The following is a 21,066-nucleotide window of genomic DNA, read 5'->3' as shown; positions in this document are numbered from 1 at the left end:
TGGTTTAGACCTGGTTTAGTCCTGGTTTAGTTCTAGATAAGTCCTGGTTTAGTTCTAGATAAGTCCTGGTTTAGTCCTGGTTTAGACCTGGTTCAGTCCTGGTTTAGTCCTAGTTAAGTCCTGGTTTAGTCCTGGTTTAGTTCTAGATAAGTCCTGGTTTAGTCCTGGTTTAGTCCTTTATCCTCTCGTGGTTCACGTGTAAATCCAGGGTCCCACTCGGTGCCCACCCGTCGCCCGTGGCCGTTCCAGCACCCGTGGGTCCAGGCTCCCGTCACGAACCGCCCGGAGATCATCGCGGAGACGGCGAGGCCCACGGCGTTCAACCCCCACCTCCCGCCGGTGCAGCGCCCGAACCAGCCCAGCATGGACCAACTCTTCATCACACGACTCCGCAACAGATACAGACAGGTACGAGACACCAGGGGGCAGCAGAGGCACGGGGACGGGGACCGGCTCAGACTCTTCTGTACCGACTGTAAACAGAGCCCAGCCTTCAGCCCGGTTCATGATCCTGCGTCAAATCATCTGCATCATGACGCAGAGAGTTTGCGTCGCCTTGAACCCCTCTGCAGAGCGTCTGCGTCGACCGACATGCGCCTCAGAAATGTTCTAACTAATCATTTAGACTTTAGTGGTCAGAAGGAGCCGAGGGCACAGACGGGCAGGAAGCCTCAAGGCCCGTTCAGACCGAAGCACCAAGGCGTCTGGTTTATGTGTAAAGTCCTGAGTTTTTGTGGTGCTTCTTCAAGAAGTTGAAAATGCTGAACGAGCAGCTTTAACCAATCAGGGACGAGTATCCAGAGATGTAGCGAAGTTATTTTCCAGAAGAAAGAGAAAGACCCGAGAACCAGAGCCACAAACATTAGTGGAGAACAAATATATTAGGGTCGGGCACGTTAACGAGTTAATTTTGCGTTAACTAATTAATTCATTATCACCGACAATTATTTTAACTCCGTTAATGCAGTTTTTATAATTTTTTTATTGTAAACGTGTGTTTCTCACTGGCTTTTATTTTGGAAAAGTCCACCCCGAGCGTTTCTTTAAGTTTGACGTCTTTTCTTTACACTTTTTTCACTTTTTTCTGACCACGTGAGATACAACGTGTTCGAGTCCCGGGCTCGGCCGCGGGCGCCGGTTCACGGGTCTGAGGCGTCCAGTGCCGTTTTCGTCGCTGTGGTCTCGTTTACTTGACGCTATCACAGGGTATTTGCGAAGGTCCAGAAGATTTGGTGATATGATCCCACCCATAACTCAGTGAAATCTGATTGGCTCAGACAACTGTCAATCTCAAACTTTGTTCCAGCCAATGAAGCTCCTGCAGGTGTTTGTTTAGTTTAGTTTAGTTATATTAACCCTTTGTTTCTCAAGAAATATTAGTTTTTAACAATGATCTAGAAATTATTACTAGTGTCGTGTTTATTACTCACTGAATACAAAATATTGAAAAAATATATTAGTAGAACAAAAATTCATTCAGTATTTTTTCTTGAGCCTTTAGAAAACCTTGAAGACTCTGAGGTTCAACTCTGAAAGAAATGTTGTTTGAACAAGAAATGTTTGACTCTTTCATTTACATTTAAAATAAAAGTCATTATACTTGACTTTTTAATTCATTCATTGGTTTTGTGTAGAACATGTGATTAATCACGATTAATCGCACTCAGACTCATGCGATTATTACGATTAATATTTTTTATTTTTGCCCAACCCTAAAATATATACACCACAATCACCAAGCAGATCACCAGGACTGGACCAGGACTGGACCAGGACTGGACCAGGACTGGACCAGGACTGGACCAGGACTGGACCAGGACTGGAACAGTGTCATTAGTGGAGTACACATATATTCTCGTTGCAGTCGTCGAGTCGATTTCCTCCGCTGATGTTTTACGTCATAAAAACACTAAAGTCTCTCTCAGTCTGGTCTGACATTGTTTCGGGAAAGACCGGGACCAGGCTCTTGTTTCTAGGGCAACGGACGCGCGTCAAGTATTTTTTCTTCTGTTTTTTCTTCTGTTGGTCCACGGTGTCAAAGACGCACATCGGGGGCGTCTGAACTCAAATGGAATGGCGTCCAAATCGAGGCGTCCAGGGTGTTTTTTGATGCCGCGATCTGAGCGCCGCATTAGTTGTTGCTCCACGTGCGGCTCTGGCTTCAGGCGTCTGTTACGATCGTCTCTGAGCGACAAAAAGCTTTTTAAATGAAACGTAACATCTCTGTTCTGTCTGTTACTGTTTTCCTCAGGCTCAGTTGGACCGAATGGCTCAGTTGGGGAAGATCGTGACCCCCAGACCTCGCAGCGGCTTCAAAGTCCCGTTTGTCCTGACCCCACGACCCTTCGACCCTCCCGTCTACAAACCCTACACGCCCAAATACCCCCCCAAATACCCCCTCCCACGGCCCCCTACAGCTACACTCTGCCCCCTCCTCACCCCAAGTCCTACCCCGGGTTCTACCCCACGCCCAGGCCCAAGTACCCCACCCCACAGGGGGCGCCGTACGGACACTGGCCCATCGGAGGTGAGAGCGTTTTACATCACAGGTTCAGACACGTTTATGTTCTTTTGTCACTGTGTTATTGTTTGACACATTTAACCGAATTCGAATAAAAACTGGAACCAACTGGACTGAACCAGGACTAAACCAGGACTAAACCAGGACTGAACCAGGACTAACCAGGAAACCAGGACTGAACCAGGACTAACCAGGAACCAGGACCTGACTAAACCAGGACTAAACCAGGACTGAACCAGGTCTAAACCAGGACTAAACCAGGACTGAACCAGGACTGAACCAGGACTGAACCAGGACTGAACCAGGACTAAACCAGGACTGAACCAGGACTAAACCAGGACTAAACCAGGACTGAACCAGGTCTAACCAGGACTAAACCAGGACTAAACCAGGACTGAACCAGGACTGAACCAGGACTGAACCAGGACTGAAACCAGGACTAAACCAGGACTGAACCAGGACTGAACCAGGGTCTAAACCAGGACTGAACCAGGACTGAAAACCAGGACTGAACCAGGACTGAACCAGGAAAAAACCGGACTAAACCAGGACTAAACCAGGACTAAACCAGGACTGAACCAGGACTGAACCAGGAACCAGGACTAAAACCAGGACTAAACCAGGGAACCAGGACTACTGAACCAGGACTGAACCAGGACTAAACCAGGACTGAACCAGGAACCAGGACTAAACCAGGACTAAACCAGGACTAAACCAGGACTGAACCAGGACTGACTAAACCAGGACTAAACCAGGAACCAGGACTGAACCAGGTCTAAACCAGGACTAAACCAGGAGGACTAAACCAGGACTACTGAACCAGGACTAAACCAGGAAACCAGGACTGAACCAGGACTAAACCAGGAAACCAGGACTAAACCAGGACTGAAACCAGGACTAAACCAGGACTGAACCAGGAACCAGGACTGAACCAGGACTGAACCAGGACTAAACCAGGACTAAACCAGGACTACCAGGACTAAACCAGGACTAAACCAGGACTAAACCAGGACTGAACCAGGACTGAACCAGGACTAAACCAGGACTAAACCAGGACTGAACCAGGACTGAACCAGGACTAAACCAGGACTAAACCAGGACTAATCTTGGACTTGAGAGTGAGAGAGAGAACCCCAAGTCTGTGGAGCAGACCCCACGGTTGATCCCGAGTCTCAATCCCAGTCTGGTCCCGGTCTCAGTCCTGGTCTGGTCCTGGTCAAAGTCCTGGTCTCAGTGCCAGTGTGGTCCCCGAACCTGGTTCAAACCTGGTTTACCTGGTTAGTCCTAGTTTAGTCCTGGTTTAGTCCGGCATCGCAGTTTAAGTCACGTAAACGGGAAAACATATCTGTTGTTTTTTTTTTTTTTCATTTTTCATTTAAACACAAAATAGAAAACTGAAAAAAAAACAAATCATTATCTGTTTTTTCATTTTGGTTTTGGAGACAATTCATTTTCTTATTTTTCGTTTTATTTTGAAAAACAAATGAACGAGTGACACACGGATTGTTGCTGTGTTTGTATTTTTTGGTCTAAGTGTGACGAGCCGCGTGATGAGTTTCTCTCACTGACTGTTGATCTTCTCTCCTGACCTTGCGCCCCCTGCAGGTCGCGTGAGCTCGCGTCGCCCCACGGCGGCCCCGCCCTTCCCCTGGGCCGCCGGGTCCGAGTCCGGGTCCAGACCTCGGATCTCGTCGGAGTCCGGGGTGAGTGTCTCCGCTCTGGCCGAGAGCGACGTGCTCCTGCCCTGTCGAGCCTCGGGTCTGCCCCCCCCGACCGTCGCCTGGACCAAAGTCTCCACCGGTAAATCTCCGCTAAAGCTGCACTCTGGGACTTTTCTCCATGGAGATGCTGTTGCTTTGTCTGGAATGTTTCTCAGTACAGCATTAAACTGTTCTATCTTCACGGAGACCAAACCAGACCAAGTTACAGGTCGGATTTTTTTTTTTCATATATATTGAATTTAATTTTTGATTTTTTTTTCTATACTGTGGTCTTACGGCCACACAGAAATGCCACAAAATATACAAGTGTACAAATGCCACATTTAAACCCCCTCCTCCCCTTTCCCAAACCCCAATACACCCACACCCACACCCACCCTTAACAGACGCTGAAAAGAAAAAAGAAAGAAACAAAAAATAAATAAATTAATTAATAATAAAATAATAATAAATAAATAAATAATAAATAATAATAAAAAAATAAATAATAAAATAAAATAATAATAATGATAATAATATTGACCAGAAAATAATAATAATTAATATATACAAATGACATACATTTACATACATACACACACACTCAAACACTCACCCATAACAAATACATTCAAAAATATATAAATAAATAAAAAATAAAATAAATAAATTACATATTTAAATATATGTGTACAGGTGTCCATATTTTCCAGAACATTTCTTGTTTTGGGTTTTTCCAGGGGAGTGGTTGATGATAAATCCAGTGGAGGTAAATGTGAGGTTAAAGAACACATTTTCTTGCCAAAGACGTCATAATCATTAACATAGACTGGGTAACGTTATCAAAAAGTCTGTCAGGACAAAGATTTAACAGATACAATGATGGTGACATGACAAAAGTTTTTCCCGTCATCTGTTGGTTAGATGGGTACATTCCCAGAATAAATGTACTGAAGTGCCTTTATATTTTTGACATTTATAACAAAGATCGGAGCTGTCAGGGAACATTTTCTGAAGACGCACTGGGGTATAATAAAATCTATGAAATCATTTATAATTTTGTTCATGTATTGTTCATGTACAATGACTTGTACAAGAAATTCTCTGTTTTCCGTCCCGTTCAGGACAAGTGTGAGTCCATGTGCACAGGTTGAGGTGAGAGGTCAGTGTCCCTCGTTTATTGCTGGGGTTATGTTCTAAAAAATAACCCACAATAGGTGAAATCTGCAAAGTATCAACTTTATATTTTACAATTATTCTATCTGTTTTAAGTCTGTAAAACCTCAACACAAACTTTATACACTTTTCTCACACAGGACAGTTTCAACACTTTACATTCTTCTTAAAACTTGTTGCTGCTGTCGTCCTTTTGTTATTTTCCTCCTTCTTTATGTAACAAATTGAAGATTAATTTATTCCGTAATGGAGCCGACAGCGCAGAGTCCTGCACGGGGCCATTTTGGAGACCCACAGTACAGCACCGCACCTGCCAGTACAGACCGCACCTGCCCGTTAACCCGAGATTATATCAAACTTTTTGCGCTGCCTACGCCACAGACTGAACCAAGACTAAACCAGGACTGATTCCAGGACTGAAGAGGAGGACTAATCCACGACTGAACTAGGACTAAAACAGAAGTGAAACAGGAAAATCAGAAATCTTTTTTAATTGATGAACTCTTTCTTTTACAAAATATTATAATATTATGAACAACCTGAAACTTTAAGAAAAATTTAATTTCGAAACAAAGTTTTAACATGAACTTGTCTGTAAACAGGAATAAGTTCATTTTTGTTGTAAAATCCTGCACTCGGCTCCACTTTTCTCATGTTGGACATTTTTCTGATGAGGGTGTCACGGTCAACAGTCAAAACGATCGTCCTTTAAGAGCGTTTGGAAAGAGACAAGTCTTCATTTGTGCTGCTCTGGTGGGAGGGGCCACGTACAGAGACGCTGGAGACGCTGCTGTGATAAACACCACAGAAAATTAACAAGATTTTAATAGAAAATATCATTCAAATATTTTAGTAGAAAATCAGCCGAGGGCCAGATTAAAGGTGTTGGAGGGCCGGATCTGGCCCCCGGGCCGTATGTTTAACACCTGTGGATTACAGAGTCGGATGAATAAACGAACGCACCAACAGTTGGAGCTGCTGATATTTTCTTAGATCCTGTTTTTATTCATATGTTTTTTAATGTTTTTTTTTATTTAATTCTGTTCTGCAGCACTTCGGTCCATCTGTGCTGTTTTAAAAGTAACAGTTTTTCAAGTGAACAGCTCCTTTTACCTTTAGTTCAGTAGAGATCGGCAGTTCCACGAGTGAAATGATCCAAATAATTCTCGTGAAGACTTTACTTCGCTGAGTTACACTTGAAAAACTCTGAACTCAACCATGTGATTTATTTATTTTAGATTTATTTATTACAGCTTATGTCACAATCTTGTCTCTTCCTCGTGGAATTTGTATTAAATTATAGTCTGATCTATGTCCCAGTAGTTTCCGTAATGAAGATCTTTCTTATCCATGTCTTTTTAACTTCAGGTAATTTATTGTCCTCAAGGAAATTGTTTTTAAAAGTAAAAAACATTAAAAAGACAAAGCATCGGGACTTTACACACGAGTGGACGAGACACAACAGAAAACACAGAAAACAGGCTTTACTTTCTTATCCTGACAGAAAACGGTTTAGCGGATTAGAAGATTATTTATGGGGGTTAAAGTTTGATGGTTTGAAAACTCCTGATCTTTTTATCGAAGCAGGAAACACGGGAAAGTGAAAATGATTTGTCCAGAGTTTTGGAGCAGAACCGAAACATCTGGTCCAAGACGAGCAGGGACTTCCAGGGACTTGAGGAATCCGCAGCCGAGGCCAGATCCTGCGGGACTCCGGGTCTTTCTGGGACAAACGGCGCTGGGAGGTCCTCGTGTTAGGGCTGATTAAACTTACAGGAAAACAGCGGCTCCAGTGCAGGTCCCTAAGGCTTTCGGCGGACGTCTTTTGGAGTTCATCGGTTTGGTCCTGGTGATGCTCAGCTCTGTTAAGTTTGACGCTTTTAAGTTCTGGTTTAAGCCTGATTTAGAAGTTCCCTCTATTTAAAAAAAAAAACATTTCAACCAAAACGCCTTCGTCAGATCATTTTTCTTGCTTTGAACCACTGTTGAAACATTTAAAAATAGACGGAGCTTTTGGACATCGGCCGTCTGAGCGTGCGATGCATTTTTTCACTTTTGTTTTGCTGTTTCTTGCGTTTGCACCTCTGCAGGAACTTTGGCGCGCGGTTTCTTTTGCATTTGATTAATCGCCTGTCCACTCAACAACGTTTTTTGATCGAAACGGTGAAGTTTGTATTTGTTTTGGCCTTTTGTCCACACGGAGTCGGCGTTTTGGGTGGACGAAAACGGTGTTTTTGCAGAGTGGAGAAATCTGAGAACGCCGGCGTTGCGGCTTTTGGAAAACGATGATGTTGCTTCCCCGTCATCGCCCGGGGTCGTCCGATGCAGCCCTCGAACTTACCTCGGCGGACGACAAGAGCGTTGCCGAAATGTGACAGGTGCAGCCCACGGAGCCGCTCCTGTCGCCCAACAACCGAGACACACTGCGAACTAGGGCTGGGCCATATGGATCAAAAAATATATCTCGATATACGATATATATCTCGATATGTGTACAGGAAAAATAACCCCCAAAAACTGAAAACTGAAAAAACAAATCTGCCAAATTCCACACATAATTCTCATCCAAATCTTATCGCTAAAAATGAAAACTTATGTTTAACTTTTGCAAAACAAAACGGCGATATTTCTGGGATACATCTAAACTAGACTAAATTACCCTAAAATTTAAAAAAGGATCTGACCTGTAACTTGGTCCAGTTTGTTTTCCGTGAAGGTAGAAAAGTTTAAAGCCATACTGTGGAACATTTCAGACAAAGTAAAAACATCTCCATGAAGAAAACCAGAAAAGTTGCACGGTGCACCTGCAGATTAGAAAACATTCTTGAAAACTATAACCACGTTTCTGTGTTTCAGGAGCCACCATCCCCGCCAGCTCCAAACACGGACCGCGCTTTGAGGTTTTCCAGAACGGCTCTTTCCTGATCCGATCCGTGCAGCTCCAGGACCGGGGCCAGTACCTCTGCACGGCTCAGAACCGCCTCGGGTCGGACCGCAGCGTCGTCACGTTGACCGTCCAGACGCAGCCCCCCAAGATCCAGCCCCCGAAGTCCACGGACGTGTCCCTGTACCTGGGACACAGCGCCGCCCTGCCCTGCCCGGCCTCCGGAAGACCCACGGCCCAGATCTCCTGGATTCTCCCGGACCGGACCTTCGTGAGGGACGCGGGAGCCGTGCACACCGCTCTGGCTCCGATGGTGTTATTCCCAAACGGGACTCTTCAGATCCACTCTGCGAACTTCTCCAGTAAAGGGGATTATAAATGCATAGCGAGTAACGCGGCCGGGGCGGACACGGTTACGTATCACGTCCACGTGGCGGCGCTACCTCCCACTATCGCCGAGAAGGCCACGGACACTGTCCTCATCCAACCAGGTAGGATTTCTGTGATGGAGCTGTGGCTGTAGGGTTGTCAAAAGTATCAAGAATCAGAGGTAACACTTTATAATAACTACACCTTACTTAGCCTTAATAAAGCATGAACAAAGACTTAATTAATAATGAACAAAGATTTAATTCATAATGATTCATGCTTAGTAAATGCTTAATAAAATTCACTCTCTCTAAAAAAGACTTAACTAACAGATAACAGCTGCCTGAATTATCATTGTATTATTAGTAAATCATTCTCTCATAGTTTACTAATGATTAATAAATGCTCAAATGGTTAGTTCATGAGTAATTAAGTATGAAATAATTATGAGTAACTATTTACAGCACAGGCAAATGAAGTGCAAGTGCTAATTCAGGTAGTAATTAAGTAGTTACTAAGCATGAATCATTATTAATTAAGCCTTCGTTCATGCTTTATTAAGGCTAAATAAGGTGTAGTTATTATAAAGTGTTACAGAATCAGATACTAATCGATTCTAAAACCAGAATCAAAAATAGATGCTTAATTTGAAGGTTGTATAGAGGATTTTTTAAGGGAAGAGAAATACAGCGACAGTCCTTTTTTCAAATGTTGTGCATGTGTGACACCACCTTCCTCCTTCACAGCCTCAGTAGAAACATCTCCTCCCGCCTCTTTACTCTAGAAATCACGCTTGTTTACAGCCGGTGCGCTTCAGAATAACTGTTGAAGTGACCTGTCTAGAAATAATTTAACGACCGACGTGTCTTCAGTTTTTAGACCGTTCGTTTGCTTCGTTCGCGTAATCGCTGGACGAGATCTCCAAGAATCACCTCGGTTTGTCTTCGCTCCTTTTCTCCTTCTCTTCTTCTTCTTTCAGCGACCTCAAAAACTGACTTTCTTTCGCGGCGAACTGGTCGTGGATTCTCGTCCGCCATCGCGACAAACTTTGTGCGAACTGCGAAGAACCGACAGTTTAAAAAACCCGCTAAGAACCGCCGCATGAACCACATAATCCCATCAGTCAGTTACACTAGAAACGTAAGAAGTTTGATTGACAACCTAACGGCCAATAGAAAATGAGGAAGCCTTGTTTTCTATTGGCTGATGTTTATCTGGCCTCACTACGTCCACAGTTGATCGATTTTCATTCTTTTTTTTTTGTCATCATAATCACAAGGCTGCTGCGTCTCTGTAACGGTATTTTAAACTTTCACTAACAATTTGAAACAAAAAAAAAATCCTCCATACAACCTTTAACAAGTATCGATAGTAGAGAAGTAGCATTAACCAAAATATCGTCAAAAGTCTCAGAATAATATCGAGGACTGTCACAATATATCGAATCACAAGTTCCTTTGCTTAAATGCTTTGTTTTATAGAAGCGACAGCTAAAAACATCGGGAACTACATCTCCCATGATTCATTTCACCGCAAACAACGTGAAGAAATATGTTTTTTTACTTGAATTCTTGGGATTACGACGGAAATAATTCACACCAAAATCTTGTCAAGGTATTTTTAAAAGCAAAAAAGTGTCCTGTCTACAATCGACCTTTTTCATAACGACCAGAAGTCTCCCGCTTTAGGTTTGCAGGACGTCCGGTTAATGTTTTTCTGTGTCAAAATGTGTGTGTAAATGTGTGTGTAAATGTGTGTCGTATTCTCCAGCAGCTTCATAAATCTGCCCCATCACCAAATCTTCAACCAACAAAAAAAAAAAGACGCCTACAAATCAATGACTCAAACAATTCAATAAATAAAAAGAAATAAGAATAAAATCAAGCTAAACCAGTTAAAGGAAGGTAAATATCGATAAAAATTACTCTTAAGAAGGGATTTAAAAGATGATCCTGTTGGTGCGAGGTCGTTCCAAAGACGAGGCGCCCGAACTGAAAAGGCTCCATCAGCTTCGTCCGGAGCCTGGACTTTGGAACAGCCACAGGGACCTGAGGATCTGAGACTCATACGGGGTTAAAAGTTCCGAAATGTGACTCGGCGCGAGACCGAAACGAGCTTTAAAAGTGATCAGGGTCAGTCCGTATGAAATCAGCCGCCCTCCCCTTTGAGTCATCTCAGATTTGCCTGGAAAAATTTTTAAAAAATTTCTAAAATTACCAAATGAAAGAATCAAAAATTTTAGCTCAGTCCCTTGAGTCGTTCCTGAGTTATGACCCGTTGAAATTTTGGGGCCATGTTCATTTTTTCTGAAACCGTCATTTATAAACATGTTTGAGAGACCAGAACTTCATCAAAAACAGAGCGAGGAAGCTGAGATGTTTTTATTACTTTAAACTAATCAAAATATGCCAAACTTTCTCTGGTAAAAATCTGATCAACATCTAACTCTGCCCACAACCGAGGCTCCAAAGAAAGGGCCAAAAAGACCACATTTGTTCTGTGACCATATTTGGGACTCTACACCGTCCACATGAAAGCTCAGAAAAGTGTGAGATTGTTGTCAGAAATGTTAATTCTCTCAAATATTCAGGTTCAACAGTGAGTTTGTAAATATCTGCTTGGAGTAAATAGATCTTGGCCCTCAAAAACTGAAAAAAAAAATTGAGCGGCAACCAAACGTGAGATTTTGGGGGCCCAAATGTGAGATTTTGGGGTCCCACAGCGCCCCCCCTTAATAAAAATACACAATATCTGACAACAAATTCAGAATCTATGACCAAAAATCTACATTAATACAAATTTTCAGCTTCCTATCTCTATTTTTGATGAAGTTCTGGTCTCTCAAACATGTTAAGGCTTCAGAAAAAGTGAACATGGTCCCAAAATTTCAACGGGACATAACTCAGGAACGACTCAAGGGACTGAGCTACGATTTGAGATTCTTTCATTTGTTAATTTTAGAAATTTATAGAAAAATTTTCAGCCAAATCTGAGACGGCTCAAAGGGGAGGGCGGCTGATTTCATACAGACTGACCCATTAGTAAAATCGTCAAATCGATTCTAAAACACTCGGGCGGCGGGTGAACGTGTCGATGTTTGTTCAGACCGGTTGTTCTCTCATCAGAAACCTGCCCGAAGACGTTTGCGAGTCGTCCGTGCGTGTTTGAGTAATTTAGTGATCTCTCCAGGGCCCTATCCAAACCCTCTTTACGGTTCGCAGAAAAACGGTTTAACACGGCGAAAAGACATCGCAACGTAAACCCGCAGAATCACCCTCCGCACACACTTTTACAGAAATAAACAGAGACCCAGAATAACCACGAGTCCGACGCCACCGGGGACCTGAAGTTCCTCTGAGCAGACGGCACTCGGGTCTTCGGAGACTTGGAGAGTGATGAGGAAACGCAGATGTTTGGACTCGCATCCAGACGTGCTCTTCAATGTTCCGAGCAGCTACGGTTTAAACTCTCCTGAGCTCAAATCAGCCACGACCTCGACCTGATTTCAAAAGCAGTGTCCGGACGAACGGCTCCCTCTGAACGACCCGAGGCTGTCAGCGCGCAGCTCAAGTCTCCGGACCTGAGTTTTACCATTTTTAAAGCGCGAAAAACAGAACTAGTTCATTTTAAACAGTTTGCGGTGGTCCAGAGTTATTCCCAGAGACTGTTTATATGAACAGGAAGTGCTCCAGGTGGCTCTTCTGGCTCCTTCTGGCTCTTTCTGCTGCTGTGGCCTCGTCGTTTTGGTCTTAAATGTTTTTCTGAACCCGCGACACAGAATCTGGATTGTTTCATTTTTCTATTTTGTTCCTAAATCAAGATCTGAACTTAAATAACGGACCAATCAGACGCCTTCATTCCTCAAGGTCCCTCCCACAACAGGTTTGATTGACAGCTGGTGCCTTCCCTCCTGTCTGGTGAGGAGGTTGTTCTCAGGTCGTCTCTCTTGTCCCTCAGGTCGTAGCGTGTCTTTGAGGTCATAGCGTGTCCCTCAGGTCATCTCTCTTGTCCCTCAGGTCATAGCGTGTGTCCTCAGGTCATCTCTCTTGTCCCTCAGGTCGTCCCTTGTTTCTCTCAGGTCGTGTGTTGTGTCCCTCAGGTCATAGCATGTCCCTCAGGTCGTGTCTCTCGTCCCTCAGGTCGTAGCATGTTCTCAGGTCGTGTGTTGTGTACCTCAGGTCGTGTGTTGTGTCCCTCAGGTCGTAGCGTGTCCCTCAGGTCATGTGTTTGTGTCCCTCAGGCCGTATCTCTCATCCCTCAGGTCATGTTTCTCGTCCCTCAGGTTTTGTTTCTCATCCCTCAGGTCGTGTGTTTGTGTCCCTCAGGTCGTAGCGTGTCCCTCAGGTCGTGTCTCTCGTCCCTCAGGTCATATGTTTGTGTCCCTCAGGTCGTGTTTCTTGTCCCTCAGGTCGTGTTTCTCGTCCCTCAGGTCGTGTTTCTTGTCCCTCAGGTCGTAGCGTGTGCCTCAGGTCGTGTTTCTTGTCCCTCAGGTCGTAGCGTGTGCCTCAGGACGTGTTTCTCATCCCTCAGGTCGTAGCGTGTCCCTCAGGTCGTAGCATGTCCGTCAGGTCGTGTTTCTCGTCCCTCAGGTCGTAGCGTGTGCCTCAGGTCGTGTCTCTGTCCCTCAGGTCGTAGCGTGTCTCTCAGGTCGTGTTTCTCATCCCTCAGGTCGTAGCGTGTGCCTCAGGTCGTGTTTCTCGTCCCTCGGGTCGTAGCGTGTGCCTCAGGTCGTGTGTTTGTGTCCCTCAGGTCGTAGCGTGTGCCTCAGGTCGTGTTTCTCGTCCCTCAGGTCGTAGCGTGTGCCTCAGGTCGTGTTTCTCGTCCCTCAGGTTGTAGCGTGTGCCTCAGGTCGTGTTTCTCGTCCCTCAGGTCGTAGTGTGTGCCTCAGGTCGTGTGTTTGTGTCCCTCAGGTCGTAGCGTGTGCCTCAGGTCGTGTCTCTCGTCCCTCAGGTCGTAGCGTGTCTCTCAGGTCGTGTTTCTCATCCCTCAGGTCGTAGCGTGTGCCTCAGGTCGTGTTTCTCGTCCCTCGGGTCGTAGCGTGTGCCTCAGGTCGTGTGTTTGTGTCCCTCAGGTCGTAGCGTGTGCTTCAGGTCGTGTTTCTCATCCCTCAGGTCATAGCGTGTGCCTCAGGTCGTGTTTCTTGTCCCTCAGGTTGTAGCGTGTGCCTCAGGTCGTGTTTCTCGTCCCTCAGGTCGTAGTGTGTGCCTCAGGTCGTGTGTTTGTGTCCCTCAGGTCGTAGCGTGTGTCAGTCGTGTTCTCGTCCCTCAGGTCGTAGCGTGTGCCTCAGGTCGCGTTTCTCATCCCTCAGGTCGTAGCGTGTCCCTCAGTTCGTGTCTCTCGTCCCTCAGGTCATATCTTTGTGTCCCTCAGGTCGTGTTTCTTGTCCCTCAGGTCGTGTTTCTCGTCCCTCAGGTCGTGTTTCTCGTCCCTCAGGTCGTGTTTCTTGTCCCTCAGGTCGTTGCGTGTGCCTCAGGTCGTGTGTTTCTTGTCCCTCAGGTCGTAGCGTGTCCCTCAGGTCGTAGCGTGTCCGTCAGGTCGTGTTTCTCGTCCCTCAGGTCGTAGCGTGTGCCTCAGGTCGTGTCTCTCGTCCCTCAGGTCGTAGCGTGTGCCTCAGGTCGTGTTTCTCGTCCCTCAGGTCGTAGCGTGTGCCTCAGGTCGTGTTTCTCGTCCCTCAGGTCGTAGCGTGTGCCTCAGGTCGTGTTTCTCGTCCCTCAGGTCGTAGTGTGTTCGTGCACTGCTCGGTGAGAGGAGAGCCCCCCCCCTCGCTGAAGTGGACCCCCCCGGGCGGCCTGTCAATCAAACCCACTCAGATCGTGGGGCGGAGACTCGTCTTCCCCAACGGGACGCTGTACATCAACAACGTGACGCCCTCTGATGGAGGAAGGTGGGACTGCACCTTTATCAAGACCACTTTAAAACGATTTGACTGGTTTAGACCTGGTTTAGTTCTGGTTTAGTCCTGGTTTAGTTGTGGTTAAGTTCTGGTTTAGTCCTGGTTAAGTTCTGGTTTAGTCCCGATTTAGTCCTTGTTTAGTCCTGGTTTAGACCTTGTTTTAATCCTGGTTTAGTCCTGGTTTAGACCTGGTTTAGTCCTAGTTTAGTCCTGGTTTAGTCCTGGTTTAGACCTTGTTTTGGTCCTGGTTTAGACCTGGTTTAGTTCTGGTTTAGTCCTGGTTTAAACCTGGTTTTCGTCCTGGTTTAGTCCTGGTTTTCATCCTGGTTTTAGACCTGGATTTAGTCCTGGTTTAAACCTGGTTTTAGTCCTGGTTTAGTCCTGGTTTAGTCCTGGTTTAGTCTGGTTTAGTCCTGGTTTAGTCCTGGTTTTGAGTCATTTCATTTTTTCAGGTACGAGTGTTTGGCCTCTAATCCGGTCGGTTTCGCCAAACGGATCGTCCGGCTCGACGTCGCTCCAGATTTCCCGTCGTTCCCGGCTCCGCCCCCCGCCCTCCCCGTCCCGGCCCCGCCCCCTCGTCCCGGCCCCGCCCCCTCGTCCCGGCTGCACTCGGTCAGGGCGATGTACGGCTCGGCGGTTTACCTGCACTGCCCCGAGTCCACCGGGTCCAAGAGGGGAACCGTGTGGCAGCTGCCCTCCAAGACCCTGCTGGACTACAGACTCAGGTCAGGACGTTTCAGGCGGAAGAACGTGGAGTCCAAACGGAAAATCCAGATCCGTCTGACGTTCGACTGACGTTTCTTCTCCTCTCCTCAGCCCCGAGCGTCCGATCCGAGTGTTCAGGAACGGGACCCTGAGGATCCTGCAGCTCACGGAGACCGACGCCGGGAGCTACACCTGCCTGTTCAACCGGCCCAACGGAGAAGAGGTGGAGATGTTTCAGGTAAAAGAACAAACGGAGAAGAGGTGGAGATGTTTCAGGTAAAGAAAAAAGGAGAAGAGGTGGAGATGTTTCAGGTAAAAGACCAAACGGAGAAGAGGTGGAGATGTTTCAGGTTTGGTTCAAACTTCACAATCTAAAGTGTTTTTTTTTATTTTATTTCTTTTCAGGTGGAGGTCCTGATGACTCCTCCGAGGATCGAGCACGTGAGGACGGCACAGACCCGAGTCCCGTACGGAGAGAACTTCCAGGTACAAAAATAAACAGCAGGAAATATTTTTACACCGTCTGAGCTGTATTTTTTATTTTTATTTTTTTTGTTTTGTTTCTTTGCTCGTGTTTGTTTGTAATAAAACTCAGGACCTGCCTCGTTCTCGTCCAGATTCGGATTATTAAGTTTTTCAAAATAAAACCAAAAATAAAAAAAAACAAAAAAACAACGATTTTCTTCATTATTTGTCTCCAAAACCAAAATAATAATAAAAAAAAACAAAACAAAAAACAGATAATGATTCAGTTTTTTCAGTTTTCAATTTTGTGTTTAAATGAAAAATGGAAAAAACAGATAACGGACTGAACCAGGACTAAACCAGGACTGAACCAGGTTTAAACCAGGACTGAACCAGATCTAAACCGGGATTAAACCAGGACTAAACCAGGACTACACTAGAACTAAACCAGGACTGAATCAGGACTAAACCAGGTCTAAACCAGGACTGAACCAGGACTAAACCAGGACTAAACCAGGACTGAAGCAGGACTAAACCAGGACTAAACCAGGACTGAAGCAGGTCTAAACCAGGACTAAACCAGGACTAAACCAGATCTAAACCGGGACTGAACCAGGACTGAACCAAGACTGAACCACGACTGAATCAGGACTAAACCAGGTCTAAACCAGGACTGAACCAGGACTAATCTTGGACTTGAGAGAAAGAGAGGGAGAAGGAGAACCCCAAACCCGTGGAGCAGGGTGTCCACACCTCCGGGCCCGTCCCAAGACTCAGTCCTGGTTCAGTCCTGGTTCAGTCCTGGTTTAGACATTACACATCGGAAAAACCTCCTCTCGGTTCAAATCTCACCAGAACCTCTGTGTTGCGCCCCCTGCAGGTGGACTGCGTCGCCTCCGGCCTGCCCGACCCCGAGGTTTCCTGGAGCCTCCCCGACGGAACTCTGATCAACAACGCCCTCCAGTCGGACGACAGCGGCACCAGGCAGCGCCGCTACGTCATCTTCACCAACGGGACGCTGCTCCTCCACCACATCGACAAGAAGGACGAGGGCGACTACACCTGCACCGCCAAAAACAAACTCGGGACGGACGAGAGGAAAGTCAGCGTCAAGGTCGGACCCAACGCGCCGCAAATCAAGTCCAAGTCGCGGTCGTTCGTCACGGTCCGACTGGGAGACTCGGCGAAACTGGGCTGCGACGCCGTGGGAGAACCCGCGCCGAGGATCACGTGGATTTCGCCGAGGAGCTCCGCGATTCCAGCTTCATCCGACAAATACGAGGTTCTGGGCGACGGGACGCTGGTGATCAAGAAGGTTGGGGTTTCCGACGAAGGGAAATACGTCTGCGTGGCCAGGAATTCCGCCGGGGATGACGTGAAAAATGTGAAAGTCGAAATCGAGCAGCAGGAACCGAGCATAAACGGTCAAAAGGGGAAAAGTTACGGTAAAGTCATGGCCGTGAATTACCAAACGGCGCTTCTAGACTGTAAAGTTGAAGCGAAACCCGAGCCGAGGGTTTGGTGGGTGACTCCTTACGCGCAGTCGTTCGCGGTTGGGTACCTGGGAGGGCGTTTTCAAGTTCACAGAAATGGAAGTTTGGAATTGCGCGGGGTACGGAAAAACGACGAAGGACGCTATTCGTGTTTCGCCAAAAATCTGCTCGGGGAATCGACGCTGACGGTGGAAGTGGAGGTCGCGTCGATCGCCGAGAAACCGAGCTTCGCGTTCCCGAACATCGAGATCATCCCGATCAAGCAGGACGGCGGCGGGGAGGCGGTGCTGGAGTGTCCGGCCCGAGGGAAGCCCAGCCCGGAGTTCGTGTGGCTGCTTCCGAACGGGACGGCGCTGCCCCCTGGTGTCCGGCTGCAGAGGTTCCACCATCACTCGAGTGACGGGAGTCTGAGGATCTCGCAGCCGGCGCAGAGCGACAAAGGAGTGTACCGGTGTTTGGCCAAAAACGTGGCGGGGCAAGCGGAGAAACGGTACGCTCTGGAGGCCGGACGCAAACCGCTCATCAGAGGAGCAGCAGGTGAGAGTTTAACCAGGTTTAAAGGAGATTTGACATGTTTACGATGTTGTCATTTTGTAGTTTGGTTAGTGTCGCTCCTCCATGGCAACACTGCACACGGTTCTTCAGTACTGGCGCAATTATTAGCCTTAAAAAACGCCGTGAAAACTACAGGACAAATAAAAAATATAATTAGACACTCCATCTTTGTTTGGTAACACAGAAGTACCAATGAAATGGCACTTCTGGTCAAATGGTCTTGGGTCCTCTGCCGTTAGAGTGGAGAAATAACCGGGATCAATACCCTTTACGTGCTTTCTCACTCCGTCCGTGTAACGTCGGTTGACCGTGAGCGGCTTGGGGTTCAGTGAGCAAGGTAAAAAACAAATCCAGACACAGACCGGTACTTGTGGTCCACAGTTTACTTTTGTTTTTTCAATGATTACAAAAGTGCAAGTGCAAAAAGTGCAGGGTGCAAAACGGAGGCAGGCAGCAGTTTCCTCTCCAGCAGCAGAACACAGACTGATCTTTGAAGGCGCCTTTTATGCCGGTCCTACTGATTGGATAAAACCACTATGCTAAAACAGGGATGGTTAAAATTATCATTAGCGTAAAACTAAAACCTAAACCTCCATAAAACAACCCAAAACCCAGATAACTATTAAAACCACCAACTATATACATAAAACCCTAAAACCATTACACCAATTAAATGTTAAAACCCATAAACCAATAAAACACCAAACCTAAAACCCCTGTACAAAATGTTACACGTGGTCCAGCCCGGAACCATAAAAGAGGGAGCTCGTTTCCGGGGGACTCTTTTCCCACCTGGACAGAAGATAAAAAGGGGAGGTAAGTAAAAGCAGATCCACCGTTCATTAAAACACAATAAAATACACTAAACACATCAACACTTAAAACATTCTAAAACAGATATTGCACCATATTTATTGCACAAAGTCAATTTAAAATGTAATTTGTTATTGTCTCCCTTTTCCTCCAGGGACAAGCAACTTCCAATTAAAGCGCTGTGCCTCAGGAATAAAAAATGGTTAAAGGAAAGACAATAAATATTTTTTAAAACCAATTGTGTGCAATTTATTTTGTGATGTGCAAATATGTTAAAAGTGCTGTGTGCAAGGAAAGTGCAGTGTTTTAAAGTGAAGGGTGAAGGTGCTAAGTGTGGTTCTGGGGTAACAAACCAGCCTGTTTGTTACAGTCCGTCATGTTGAATTAGTGTTTCTTGCCGCCGACCAAAATAATTCCCAGCATGCAACGCGCGCTTTTGTCAACAATGAAACTCGCCTACACGGAATCTTTTTTTTCTTTTTGTATACTGATCTCTCTCTGTTCTTCAGGCGGGTTGAAGATCACGTACGGCCAGTCCCTGTTCCTGCCGTGCTCCTCCGACGGCTGGCCCCTCCCCTCCGTGTCCTGGACTTTACCCAACGGCGTGATCCTGGACACGCCCCAGACCATCAGCCGAGTGACCATCTTCACCAACGGGACGCTCCTGGTCCGACACGTGGCCACGTTCGACAAAGGGACCTACACGTGCCGGGCGTCGAACCCGTACGGCACCGCCACCGTCTCCTTCCCCGTCACCGTGACCGTGCACCCGCCCCGGATCGCCAGCGCCCTGAACGCCATCACGCGCGTCGCCAGGGGGACCCCGGTGAGCCTGAGCTGCGTCGCCTCCGGCATCCCCACACCGGAGATTTCCTGGACGTTGCCGGGCAGAACCACCATTTTCCCGCACAACCGGTACACGGTGCAGGGCGGCGTGCACATGACGGACGAGGGCAGTCTGGTCATTCAAAACCCAGTCCTCACGAACTCCGGGATCTACAAATGCAACGCCAAGAACGCGCTCGGGACGGACTTCAGGTCCACGTATCTGCAGGTGGTTTAAAGACCGTGATTTTTGACTTTACGCGCCGAAAAAACCACTAAAATACGATGGAACAGCGGCACAGGAAATACAGGAAATGTTTGGCCGGCAGAGGGTTGCTGGTTGAACCTTGCTGATAAAACATACTGAGATTGTGTCTCTGGGCAAGACACTTCGATGCTGTGGCTGAAGCGGCATTGTTTATGGTCTGATTTGCCACGTTCACATGAGAGATTTAATTCCGAATTCTGCTTTAAAAAGTCCATATAAACACTTGATTCTTAATTCTTAATGAAAACGATTATCCGGAATTAAAAAGTGTGTTTTATTCCGATTTTAAAGCTGAATGAATTTACTCTTGGATCATGTTTCTCGTTTATTCTTGTTCAAAATAATGTGGGTGCTTTGGCGCGTGCTCGTAAAACCAAAAATAAGAAATTGAAAAAAAACAACAGTTTCCTTCTTTATTTGTCTCCAAAACCAAAATGAAAAAATGTATAATGATTCGTTTTTTCAGTTTTCGATTTTTTGTTTAAATGAAGAATGGAAAAAATGGATAACGGCCGTTTACGTGACTTCCGCGTGACTGCGATGCTGGACTTTTGCGCTGCATACGGACTGAACCGGGACTGATCCAGGTCCGGGACCAGAGCGGGACCGAACTTTGACTCCGAGCCTCTGCAGGGTTCGAGCCTCAGCTTCGAGCTCCTGCCGTGGGCTCTGAGCCTCCGGTCTGGTCTCGGCCTCAGTCTCGGTCTGGTCCCGGTCTGGTCTCGGCCTCAGTCTCGGTCTGGTCCCGGTCTGGTCTCGGCCTCAGTCTCGGTCTGGTCCCGGACCTGGATCAGTCCTGGTTCAGTCCGTATGCAGCGCAAAAATCCAGCATCGCAGTCACGGAAGTCACGTAAACGACCGTTATCCGTTTTTTCCATTCTTCATTTAAACACAAAATCGAAAACTGAAAAATCAAATCATTATCTGTTTTTTCATTTTGGTTTTGGAGACAAAAAATGAAGAAAACTGTTGTTTTTTTGTTTTCTTCTTTTTGGTTTTGTATTGAAAAACGAATGAACGAACGACACAGGATTCTCCACCAGTCGTGTCTTGGGACTTTCCTCCACGTCTCTTTGGATTTGTGAGAGGGATGCGGGAGTGGGCTGAGGTAGAACAGCCTCACACTCACTTTGTCTTCTTCCTCCTTCTCCGACACTCCTCCCTTCTGCTCCTCGGCCGACGGACGTAAAGCCTGACGAGACAATTCTCCAGCCGCTGCTTCACAATTATCATCGGAATCACTGCGGGAAAAGTTTGGATGGTGTTTGTGTCCGTGGAGCAACGACAAACCGAGACGACAGAAAAGCCGGGAGCAGCTCAAGTGTGTGTTTTTCTTCCCAAAGACGTAAATCCGTTGGCGTCTGTGTCCAATCAGAACCTTCCCCGACACGTTAGGTTA

The 21,066-nt window shown here is 46.5% G+C and overlaps 1 protein-coding gene across 1 annotated transcript in view; it reads left to right on the top strand.

Annotated features, from left to right (window-relative positions):
* si:ch211-159i8.4 (matrix-remodeling-associated protein 5) overlaps nt 1–19,637 on the top strand; it is a 34,606-nt gene extending 14,969 nt beyond the window's left edge. The window contains exons 6-16 of the mRNA XM_055159572.1: nt 209–408; nt 2,252–2,373; nt 2,418–2,527; nt 4,127–4,321; nt 8,254–8,772; nt 14,366–14,534; nt 14,996–15,268; nt 15,360–15,486; nt 15,654–15,734; nt 16,594–17,743; nt 19,084–19,637. Of these exons, the coding sequence (XP_055015547.1) occupies nt 209–408; nt 2,252–2,373; nt 2,418–2,527; nt 4,127–4,321; nt 8,254–8,772; nt 14,366–14,534; nt 14,996–15,268; nt 15,360–15,486; nt 15,654–15,734; nt 16,594–17,743; nt 19,084–19,637 (3,500 nt within the window). The remainder of the gene's footprint in view (nt 1–208; nt 409–2,251; nt 2,374–2,417; nt 2,528–4,126; nt 4,322–8,253; nt 8,773–14,365; nt 14,535–14,995; nt 15,269–15,359; nt 15,487–15,653; nt 15,735–16,593; nt 17,744–19,083) is intronic.
* The last annotated feature ends 1,429 nt before the right edge of the window (nt 19,638–21,066 follow it).

The sequence above is a fragment of the Boleophthalmus pectinirostris genome, unplaced genomic scaffold (genome assembly GCF_026225935.1).
Source record: "Boleophthalmus pectinirostris isolate CB_2022bp ecotype Guang Dong unplaced genomic scaffold, ASM2622593v1 HiC_scaffold_23, whole genome shotgun sequence".
In the NCBI taxonomy this organism is placed as follows: domain Eukaryota; kingdom Metazoa; phylum Chordata; class Actinopteri; order Gobiiformes; family Gobiidae; genus Boleophthalmus; species Boleophthalmus pectinirostris.
Note: the sequence above shows the minus strand (reverse complement) of the source record. Positions and strands in the feature narration are given on the sequence as shown.